This window comes from Clupea harengus, chromosome 6, assembly GCF_900700415.2.
Source record: "Clupea harengus chromosome 6, Ch_v2.0.2, whole genome shotgun sequence".
NCBI lineage: Eukaryota > Metazoa > Chordata > Actinopteri > Clupeiformes > Clupeidae > Clupea > Clupea harengus.
In genome coordinates this window covers 27,840,586-27,853,085 of record NC_045157.1, presented here as the reverse complement: position 1 = coordinate 27,853,085, position 12,500 = coordinate 27,840,586, and the positions used below count along the sequence as shown (strand labels likewise).

Genomic DNA, 12,500 nt, shown 5'->3' with positions numbered 1-12,500 from the left:
GAAGAAGAAGAATCCTGCAGTTTTTTCAAGAGCCGCTCGAAGCAATTTCTCCCGCTGCTGGAATCCAGATTTTTTTTCCCCCTCTGTTTTCAGCGTCTTGATCCGTCTTAAATAAGAAGCCAGAAACAAATGTACAAGTAAATCACTCCTAATTTGCGGGCCTCGCACCTGTAAACACAGACAGACTAATCGAATAATAATCACCCATCCACCTCAGTTTGACAATGGTATAATAACCACATGCTATTTTGACAAATGGCCTCCATGAATGGGCTTGAATGGGCATGCATGGGACACGCTGATGACTCTGTTCTGGTATGATTGGTCTGCTGGTGAATGTGATCATAGTGCAGCAGTAAATCAGAGAGGATGGGGCACTTACTGATTTTACTGATAATGATTTCTTTTGATATGAAAATAGCTTGCTTTGTTACTGTGCTGGTTATTTTAATACTCTTTATTCTTGATTCCATGGTTGGTAGGCATTTGAATGTCGGGACATATTTTGTTTATTGGCAGGCATAGTCAGCATCCAGGTTTGCCATGCTGATGTGGAATTAGTGGCTATAGCAGCAGATCGACTAGAAGAGTTAACCTTGCCAAAAGAGAGTAATTGGTTGAACTGTTAGACTCAGACCATTAAGGTTACCACTACTTCACTTTGTAAGCCATTTTAGTTATATGAATATGTAACAGGAAGACCAAGGACACAGGATACAAAGATCCATCTAGAATAGGGAGTGTTGATCATAGTTTGTACAGAAACATTTCACATGTACTTCCAAATGTCTGAAATGTCTAAAAGAGTCAACTTTCCAAATATTGCCTTGATCTGGGACAAGGCGTTTGTTGCATGTGTATTAAAAATGTGGGTGTCTGTGAAAGAGGCAGCACATGGTCCCAGGTTCCAGTAGCCATGTCACACACAATACCACAATACAGCATCAGATAGAAATAACTGGGGAATCCAGTTGACAAAAATACTGTCTTTTTAGTTCTGTATTTGGTGCAGAAACTGTGCACATGATAGAGCTGTAACAAACACACAAGGAGTGGATCTGTGTCCCATACCATGCCTTATACAAAGTGCCAGTGTTCAGCGTTCGTTGGCTTGAAGAAACAATCGACTCAGGCAAACAAAGGCAGCTTTCATTCAAAAATGGGTAAAAACACAGAATAAAAGCTGAGTGCTCCACAAGGAGATGTTAATGTCTGTCAGTCATAAAATAATGCTCCAAGTGCAAAAACTGTTGAATGATGTATAACACCAATGTGTTGGGCTCCCCCATCCTCAGTGCAAACCTGTCAAAATAAACTCCACGTGTAAACTCCCATAGGAGGACAAGCTGAGTTTTTTGCCTGACAGAGCTTTCCCATAGATGTCTAATAAAAAGAAGTTGTCTTTACTTACAAGACAGGACATTTTCTAAATTGCGTATATATCTCTAATACTTTCAGCAGTAATTGATTATGTGTCCAATCGCAGAGGGGAATGTGCCTCACCCAATGAGTTGCAGTACAGAGCAGATTGGTCATGTGACATACATGGCTCAGGTGCTTGGCTCTTCATTTTGTACTTAGCCATGTCCATGCGTGGGGCAATGCTGTATAGTGGCTTTGTTCAGTAGGAAAGGTCTTTTCAGTGAGTACAGCGCAACCAACTAGTCTATTATGGCCTGTGGTTCCCTAGTATTTCAGCTGCAGAAGTGTGCTCACACTACTGTGATTGACAGCACAGACATCCAGTGAGAGTGGAGCTGATGGATCCCCATGGTTTTGGCAGCTTAGCGAACAATATACATCAGTCTGTGGCACTTTACGGGCAAGCTGTCTGAATTTGAGACTGTGTGTGTGTGTGAAAGAAAGAAATCTTTTAACTTGCTTTGGCATCTTTTGTACCACCATAGATCAATGCTTCATTTGGTCTTTACATGCATCAGGGTTTATGTCCTACATGCCTCTAATGGATTTGAGGCTTCCAGTAGGAGGAGGAGTGCTTTGATCGCTCCTCTCTTTCTCTCTGTGGGACTGATAGCATTTGGGCTGATGCCCCTCTGATAACAGGGCTGAGTCCTGCGGTCCGCAGTGCATAGGCGTGGATGGCCCAGTGTTAGCATTCAGCACAAGTTGGCAGATTAAGCACGGAGGCCTTGAGGAGGCAGATTTGATACTGCTGGGCTTTGATATTTAGAGGGGGAGTGGTGGGGTGGGGTGGGGTGGGGTGGCAACAGTCTGGGTGGTGTACAAGACAAAGACAGGGATGGCCTCGGCCATCAATAAAGAGGATGAGATTAGGGTGCTGCAGGATGGAGGGGTTGGTTTAATTTGGAGGGTGGTGGGAGGGGGGTAGAGAGAGAGGCCATGTGAGCAGCCCCGTCACGTGCTGCCCACCCAGTTGCCCCTAAGACTGCCTCATCCCAGCATCTCCATCCCGAGGGCTGAAACTTGTGTGTGGTGAGTCGGAGTCTCTCAGTAGAAACGGATCGCACAATGAGGCAGCCGGGCTTTCTTTCAGCACTGCAATCAGCAGCCGTGCAAAAGCCACACTGCTCTTGCTTGAGGGCCCAATTAAGTTACCACCTCTGCTTGAACAACATTGAATGGAGTAGATCTCTTTATTGGCATATTACAGTGCAGAGCCTTTGAATATGTGACCTAAACTGCTTGCTTTAAGATAATCCGTGCTTATGCTCATTTTGCTGAAGAAAGCCTACAGTCACAGGGTTCTCACTTCCTAATGTATTAATTTAGCTCTCACAGTTAAAAAATGGCTTGTTATGTATCAAGCATGATGCTTCTAACTCCCCATTTTAATGGTGACAACGAGGCGAGATGAGATAAAAAAACAATTAGCTAGGGATGCACCGATACCAGTATCGGTATCGGTGCCGATACTTCGTTAAAATACTCGTACTCGTTGTTGAATTGCCGATACCAAGCACCGATACCACTCATCAGTATTTCACTGCATCAAACTGGCCGGGCTATGCTGACACAAAATGTGATTTATTGTCCTACCATTCTCTGCCAGACTAGTAAGTAGCTTATTTGCCGTCTTGTGTTGCATTTGCTTGATGTTTGACTGTGTTAGGAAAGTTTGTCAGAGTGTCAAAGTATTTCAGTATACAGGTTTCGCTAAATTTAGCTGCTAGCATCTCGTTAGCGATTAGCAATTCCGTTGTGCTGCCTTAACGGCGATTTGGGCTCATTTTAAGATAAATGACGACGACAGGAGTAAGGCACAGTGTAAGATCTGCACTGCTACGGTGTCGATGGGCGGAAAGGAAAGTACTCTGTTTAACACAAGCAATTTGATTAAACATCTGAAGACGCACCATAGTGCTAAGTACACAGAGTTCACTGATGCTAGTGGCGCAAGACCGAAGCAACCAATCTTAACTGACGTCTTGCAAAAGAAAAAAACGCGCACGCACTACACAGAGAGAGACAGGTAGAGAGAAAGACTGCCACATAGGTTAAGTGATTGTTTGTGTACTTGAGCAGGAGATTCTTCTGATCCTTTTGTATCTGAAATGTGCTCTTGTGCTAATCCAGTAATAGTTCTGTTCACTTTTTGTTAAGCAGACTGTGTTGTTAACTATGCAGCAAATTGAATTGCCTTTATCTGGTTATATTTGCATTTTGTCTAATGTGATGATATTGTCTGTTTGAAGGCTTTTTTTGTGTGTTAAAACCAGAAAGCTCTGTTTATTTTTGGCTTGGGATAGCCTTCTGTTAATTTTGTACTATAGGCTTGACATAATCTGCAGAGGATAAAATAAAATCTGCCTCCAAATGAATTGCACTTTCATGGAGACCAATTCTAAGAAGTATCGGTATAGGAACTCGGTATCGGCAAGTACACAAATAAAAATACTCGTACTCGTATCGGTTTGTAAAAAAGTGGTATCGTGCATCCCTACAATTAGCTTATTTTCTGTAATCAGAATGAAAGTTTGGCTGAGGATCAAGACAAGACAAGTAAGAATACAAACAACACGCCACATTTCTTTTTCCTTTTCTCATCCAAGCATCTCTCTTTCTGTCTTGTGGAGGCTGGGGAAATGACTAAAGATTCCTCCAGCAGTGTAGTCCAAAGTGTTTCAAAGCCCTTCAAAGACGGGGGCTAGAGATGTTGCTCTCTCTCTCTCTCACGCTCTCTTTCTCTCTCTCTATCGCTCCTTTCTCAGTTCTTTTCAAAGCACGCTTATTCTTTCATTAGACCAGGGAATTAATTTTTCAGAATCCTCTAAAGATCTTCCTCTTTCCCATCTGCCTCAGAAAGTGCTGCTTTGTAGCTTGTGCGCTTAGTTTGCAAAGCCAAGGCTGGGGCAACAGCACAGAGCAGAGACTGTTGATTGAGCTTCCTCAGAGGAAAAACAAGCAAAGAGGCTGGACACTGGACCACAGGCATTTTGAAAGATTTATGAAAAAACATACTAAATTGTGTGTTCATCTGTGTAATGAAATGAATGTGAAAGGTTCTCAGACACTGTTTGCATAGAGAAGTCTACAAGATTTGGCTGAAGAATAGGTAACGCCTTTGGACAACTCGAAAGCGTAGAGGATAAGCCAGATTTTGGAAGACATATTCACTATCTAATTGCTTACCAGAACTGGCCAAGCTCATCAGAGCGTGTTGCTTTGTTTGCCAATAGCTGTGATCATGTCCCACAGACTATGCACAGAGAGGAGCAAAATTGCACAATTAGAAAATATACTATAGCATTGGAGTCCACTACAAAGGACAATCCTAGCGGGTTTTGACATCTGAAGGAAGAGTGTGTGTTGCACGTATACTGTGTTTAAAAGCAAAGCAAGTTAGACGGCCAGAGAAAGAGCACTTTGTGCATTGACCTAGAGGCTTGTTTAACTGTGACATGGCAGACATTGAGACAGGAGCTCCACTCTACTCTATACCTTTACTTAGCTTCCCTTTCTGACCTTTGCTCCTCATTGTCCACTAATCCCACTCGGTAGTCTCAGGCCAACCCCTACGTGCCGTGACCAGGCTTACAGGTAGCCCAGGTCAGATGAAGCCCCTGGCAGTTTCAGGCTTGCCAGGGAAAGCATTAGGTAAGGTCAAACCCAAACACAGAGCCAATGACTCTTACCTCGCAAACCCCTCTACTTAAGATTAAAACCTGGGTGCACACGCAATCATTGGCAAATAATGTGACTTCTGGTTCTGTTTGTAGGTGTCTTTGCAGGTAGCCAGCCCTGCTGTGTGTGTGTTTGTGTGCGTGTGTGTGTGTGTGTGTGAGTGTGTGTGGGGGGGGGGGTATTATTTAGGTTAGTTAGGAAAAGAGAGAGTGGTTGTGTTACCGAAGGCGTGAGATGTCTGGATGGTGGGGTGAGTGGAGAGCTCTGTACACTCTGCTCAGAAATGAGTTCTTGGCCTTGCCAGGCTGGTTGAATTTGGTCCGTCACAGAAATTACCCCCTAACTGCCATGTCAAATAGAAATGGAATTTTTTGGAATCTCTGCAGACACAGAGGGGCGCTTACTCATGGCCTCTTGATGTGACTGGTCTTTTTGGGATACAGATAGTAAATAAAGAAGTGAGGAAATAAATAATAAACTGCCCGTGCATTAGGCCATGTATCATTTGCAATTTGTGCTGGAGACTCGCAGCTGGAACTTCCTTTGCCCTTCCCTTAATTGGTGGTTTGATGTGAAATGTGAAAAAGTCAGTACCTTCCCCTCATAACAAGATTACCAAAGTCACAATTTCCACAGAGGGCCAAAAAGTCCTTTGTAATCCTCTGAGAGAATATTTAATTAGCTGTGAATGCTCTTAGCTTTCTCTCTCTCTCTCTCCCTCTCTCTCCCTCTCTCTCTCTCTCTCTCTCTCTCCCTCTCTCTCTCTCTCTCTCTCTCTCTCCCTCTCTCTCGCTCTCTCTTCCACTTTCCCTCTCTCTCTCTCTCTCTCCCTCTCTCTCGCTCTCTCTTCCACTTTCCCCCTCTCTCTCTCTCTCTCTCCCTCTCTCTCTCTCTCTCTCTCTCTCTCCTCTTCCACTTTCCCTCTCTCTCTCTCTCTCTCTCTCCCTCTCTCTCTCCCTCTCTCTCTCTCTCTCTCTCTCCCTCTCTCTCTCTCTCTCTCTCCTCTTCCACTTTCCCTCTCTCTCAATCTGGCCTTTCTTGTTCTGCCCCATTTGCTCTGGTGTTTCCTCTCCCTCTTCCTCCGCTCTCGTTGTGATTGCCCCATCCCCCTGGCCCCAGAGACAAAGGCCTGGCAGTTAGCGTGCAGAGGAGAGAATGGGGAGGGGAAAAAAGAAGAAGAAAAAAAGAAACGCTTCCCATGTGAATGGGCATAAATTGCATCTTTCTTTCCCTCTGTCAGCAGAAATCAACTGAGAGAGGGAAGAGAGATCGAGGTGCTAATTAGAGTAGGGCATGCTAGCCCGGTAGCTGCCTAACGATCGAGTCGGCAAGAGAAAAAGGGCCAGGTGACAGAGGGAGAGGCAGGGAGGCTAATTTATTTATAACAAGAAAAGTGTACACACACACCATCAAAGGGTGTTGGATTGGTGAGGAGGCTGTGGCTTCAGAGCCTGCTGTGACTCAGAGTGTGTGTGTGTGTGTGTGTGTGTGTGTGTGTGTGTGTGTGTGTGTGTGTGTGTCCGAGGACACACAGCTGTGGTCCTTCCCAAGTTGAGCCCAGACTTATTTATGCGAGTGGCTTCATAACACAGACTAGGTTCGCTCAGTCTGAGAGACAGGTGGGTCTTTCAGGAAACTTGTAGTAGTTAGCTAAAAATCAAGCTGGCATATTTTGTGGACATAAATAAAACCAGGTGGCCCACTCACGTGGCACTGACTTTACTGACTTGTATTTTAGGAGCAAATACAGCAGGGTATTAATATGGAAGACAAAAAAAAACAAATAATAAAACAAAATGCTTCAGGACCATCATAAAATGTAAAATGTCAAAAACCTGTTCCCCAACATTGCTCTGCATTCTACTTACCGTAAGTCTTTATTTCAGGTGTTTTGATGAATGAATGAAATCCTTTACATTTTACAATGCAAACAACCAATATATATAGACCGTAAGACAATGTTGCATTCAGAATGAGCTCTTTATAAGGCCAATAGGTATTCTAGAACCAAAACAAAGCTGCAAACCCCACCATTAGAGTGTAGATGGTGTTTCACCCGAGATTGTTTCTCAGATACATTAGCAGCGGTCCGTGTTTGGGGCTAGGCTATGTGTCTCATAAATGGAGATTCATGGGAGGTGTTTTCCCATGAACGTAGCGTGCCAATTGCGCTGGTGTTTTCTCTCAGCTTTTATGAACATCAAGCCAATTAATCCAGCATGCCGTCCAGCTCTCAAAGCCGAAATGGAAAAACAGAATAACTTTGCTCAGGCTGTTGTGACCTTCAGCCATTGCTCCCGGGCTCCCTCCTCATCTCTCAGTGTCCAGAGTGCTCAAATGGCTGCTCAGTTTTCATTATTTGTTTGTGCTCTTGCTGGTGTTTTGATATGTGTTTTCTGTTTTTTATTCTTTTTCTTTCATGTCCCAGTACACTTTTAATGCCATTGATTTATGCCGTTGCTCGTCAGTTGGTCCACCCCCCCATGGCCTGTCTGAATGTGTGTTCTCATATGCTGTTTCTATAAACAACCTCAGGGGACATTTGTTTTTGGCACAGGGCTGGTCTTAATCCTCTGTCATTGCTCTGTGCTCATTTTTCTTATTACATTCTTATTACTATTTTCTTTTTCTTTCATCCACACTGCAAATTATTCCCCCCTCTCTCTCTCTCTCCTTCACCTCCCCGCCTCCTCCCCTTTGTTTCTCTCTGTTCTCCCTCCACTGAACAGTGTGTTTGGCACACCACTTCTCTAACAGGTGTGTGAGTCGCCGGAAAACTCCATTTGCAATAATTGCCTGAGCAATTTACAGATCGGCAATAAGTCCCAGCGCACCAACCTTTACAAAAGCTGTGGCAGAAAATGCATTCATCATAGCGTGTCGGCGGCTCGGCGGAATGGCTTTGAATAGTGGATGAGCTTCTATCGTGTTGCTCTCAGTCTGTAGCGGAGCGCGGCGCGGCACACGCCCCTGGCTAAGGCACGTTGCCACATAGTGGACGCCAGTTGGGCTTTGACCCGCTCCCACTTAGCCCAAGGGAGGCCCTTACTCCTCTCATTGTCATGGAGTATGGATATCACCGGGCAAAAATAGAGAACGCTCGCTCAACAGGCATTTGTTTTTGTTCTACCAACAGTGCCAGCGTGGTTTTTTTGTTAAGTGCTACCCAGCCGTGGAGAAGCTGCGACTGGCTCTCCTGTTCTGCCGTGGCCATATGCTCAGCCTCCTGTAACCTGCCAAGTCCCCGCTCATCCTTAGTTCTCAGTGACTGTGATGGCTGAGGGTTGGATGTGTGTGTGATGTGTAGTCGCCTCATTGCTCTAATGACAGAAAGGTGCCCTGTCAGGGAGGTGTGTGTGTGTGTGTGTGTGTGTGTGTGTGTGTGTGTGTGTGTGTCTTTCTCTAATCTTGGCTTTTCTCTGTCTGGCCAAGGGTTCTACTTTCAGAGAGAGAGTGCTTGGTGATTTAGTGATAGCTCCTTCTGTGCAGCTGATATGCGGTGTGTATGTCTATGTTGAGATATGTGTGTGTGTGTGTGTGTGTGTGTGTGTGTGTGTGTGTGTGTCTGACCACTCCATAAGCCCCTGCCGATATCTCCGTGTCATCGACTCCCTGCCGCTCGTCTTCTCCTCCCACCCCGTCACCTTTTCCTTCTGCTCCCTCGTCCTCTGGGGCTCCATGGCTCCTCTCCTCCTCTTCCTCTCTCTCTATCTCTCGTTCATACTCCTCCTCCTCCTCCTCTCTCCGTGTGCAGCTGTCAGGAGGGGGAGGCAGCAGGTGTGCTGTCAGGGGCAATGAAAGGGCCAATCACCTGGGGAATCAAAGAGCTCAAGATGCTGTCACACCGCTCCCTCTACTGACAGACAGCCCGCTATTTATACCAGCCGGCGGGGAGAAGGGGGAGAAGGGGCGAAGGGTTGGGGGTGGGAGAGGGGGATAGGAGAGGAGTGCGGAGTTTGAAAGAAGGAGTGATGTAAGAGGAAGAGTGGAGAAGAGAGAAAGAGGGGAGTGAGAAAAGTGCAGGTGACACGAGAGGGACGCGGGGAGAATACAGACGTGAGTGACAGCCAGCGATGGCACCTGAGAGGTTGGAGGGGGGGTGTGTGCGTGTGTAAGTGCCCCTGTGAGCGGGCGGACGCCCCTGCTCTCTCTTTTCTCTTTGATTTGACGATTGCACTGTTTGCGTTTGCCAGACGTGTTTGCGTCCTCATTGATTTGTTCGGGCCGGGTTTGACATGCTGGGATAATTAAGTAATGCGATGTGAAACATCCCGTGACAAGCACAACCTTGAATAAGTGCTGTCTTCCCACAATACATTTCGTATTGGCGTGTGCCGTGGGCCTCTGTGTGTGTGTGTGTGTGTGTGTGTGTGTGTGTGTGTGTGTCAGAGGAGTTGCTGTTGGCATATTCACCATATGTTCTCAGTCATTTATTTCTGCTGAGGAGCTGCATTTGTTCCCTTGTTTGCGCTGCGGGGCTCTGGGCAGACAGGAGCTCAAGTCTTTGGGTTTCAGAGCGCTTCGCTCCCACATCTCTATTGTTCAACGGTTAGCATTAGGAACTGTTTGGGGGACGTACAAAGTTCCAAAGTTCCAACGTAATAACACCTTGAAAATATAACAACCATTTTCCTAATTGGTAGTTTATGTGGGGGTAACCACCTTTGCACAATTCTCTCTTATCTCTCTCACTCACTCTCTCTCTCTCTCTCTCTCTCTCTCCTCACAGGCCCCGAGCGGTACCTGGTGCGGATAGAGCTCACCGTCATGGACGTGAACGACAACGCCCCCGGGTGGACCATGGTCCCTTACCCCTACCTGGCGGTGGTCTCGCCCGACGCTCCCACCGGCACCCTGGTCTACAAGCTCCACGCTCGGGACGGAGACGAGGGGAGCAACGGGGAGGTGGAGTACATCCTGTCTGACGGTATGCACCCAAGACCCACCCCCATCCAGGTCATCCACATAAGAGCACAGCGTTTCAGACAGCGTACACTCATTATAACCCGCATGGAGAACTCACTGTTTTGAGTCTTGATATTTTTCGTCCTTTTCACCTCACATCACGTCCCTTTCGCTGTGTGCTTTAATTATGTCACTGCTGTGACATTTCAGTGTACTCATGTGCAAGAAGTAGAGTGATGGTTTCTCCTGAAAAACTGTTCCATTGTCAGACATTTAAATGTTATCTGAGTAATGAACACGAGTCTAGCACAGAATGGCAATAATCAGGGCACTGTCTTCCCTGTGTGAGAGATCCTCCATCCATGACACACTATCGATATCAGTCTGTCACACTTCACTGCCTGAGCATCATGGCAGCTAGGCATGGCAGCTCCTTGAATAATCCTCTGATTGGATGAATGCGATTTACACTTGTTTGTGTGTTGCAGTGTGTGTATATGTCACCGTCACTGTGTATATATCTTCATACGTAGTTAGCGTGTGTGTGTGTGTGTGCATACATAAATATATTTGTCTGTGGTTTCTTGCTAACCATTTTTAGTTGTTAGTGTGTGTGTCTCTGTGTGTCAGCATTAGTGCTCTTCTCCCTCTGAGAACCAGTGATATGAACCAAATGTGTGTGTGTGCGCGGGCATGCGTGTGTATATCTATCCAGTTGCGTGTGAGTGTATACGTGGCAGAGAGAAACGGACGGTCTGTTTCTCTTCTTCCCTCTGCGTGGCAGGAGGGGACGGGCGCTTCGAGGTGGACCGCAAGAGTGGGCACGTGCGTACCACGGGGCTGCCCCTGCAGCGTGAGCGCGAGTACCTGCTGACGGTGGTGGCGGCCGACAGGCAGGCCAGCCGCAGCGCCCCCGTGGTGCTGTCCGTGGTGGCCGGGGTGCGCGCCCCGCAGTTCACCAACACCTCCTACACCATCTCTATCCCTGAGAACACACCCGAGGGCCAGGCGTGAGTACACACACACACACACACACACACACACACACACTCACACGCACACACACACACACGCACACGCACACGCACACGCACACGCACACACACACACACACTTACTCACACACACACACGCACACGCACACGCACACACACACTCACACTCACACGCACACACACACACACTCACACGCACACGCACACACACACACTTACTCACTCTCTCACACACACACACAAACACACACACACACACACACACACACACACACTCACTCACTCACTCACACATTCACATATTCATGTGTTTGGTGTACCCAAAAACATTGACATGAATGTATACAGTTACATTATGGAAACACAGTATGGAAAACACACACACACACACACACACACACACACACACACACACACACACACACACACACACACACACACACACACACACACACACAAACAACCTGGGCATGCACTTAAAAGGACACAAACATACTAAGATGCTTACACATAGCGGCACATAAACTGTCAGGCAGCAGGCACAGTATATAAATAGTGTCCTGGCCAGAAGCTCCATAACCTGTACTCTATATGATGGCAGGCTTTCATGGCTGTCCTCATCACACCGCTGATTCCCATCTCTGAGCTTCGGGGATTTAGTGCCTTTGACATGTGTACACTGTCACGCATCCACAGGTGCATTCAGGACATACACATATGCACACACACACACATACACACAGTCATATACACAGTACACACATGAACACACATGTCCATTAACTATATATGCCATGGCAAACACACACACACACACCTCTACTCACACCCAATTAATTACATTTCAGCATGGGTTGTCATTCTCCTTTCACACAGGTATCATGCGTACGCACACACACACACACACACCCAAACCCACGCACACACACCCACACACACACACACACTCACACACCCACACCCACACCCACACCACACACACACACACACACACACACACACACACACACACACACACACACACACACACACACACAGTCACACTCACACACACACAGACACACGCACACACACACACACACACACACTCACACACACACAGACACTCACACCCACACACACACACACACACACACACAGTCACAGTCACACTCACACACACACAGACACACGCACACACACACCCACACACACTCACACACACACACACACCCAAACCCACGCACACACACCCACACACACACACACACACACACACCCACACCCACACCCGCACCCACACCCACACACACACACACACACACACACAGTCACAGTCACACTCACACACACACAGACACACGCACACACACACACACACACACTCACACACACACAGACACTCACACTCACACTCACACACACAGACACACACACACACACACTCACACAGACACACCTGCTCCAATCCTCTAGCACTACAGTTCACTGAAGCATTAATTTAGAGCCTTGGGATTA

The 12,500-nt window shown here is 46.8% G+C and overlaps 1 protein-coding gene across 1 annotated transcript in view; it reads left to right on the top strand.

The window, feature by feature from the left end:
* Positions 1-12,500, top strand: part of si:ch211-186j3.6 (neural-cadherin) — a 168,466-nt gene that overhangs the window by 37,141 nt on the left and 118,825 nt on the right. Inside the window, exons 2-3 of the mRNA XM_031569628.2 lie at positions 9,833-10,030; positions 10,793-11,018. Coding sequence (XP_031425488.1) covers positions 9,833-10,030; positions 10,793-11,018 — 424 coding nt within the window. The remainder of the gene's footprint in view (positions 1-9,832; positions 10,031-10,792; positions 11,019-12,500) is intronic.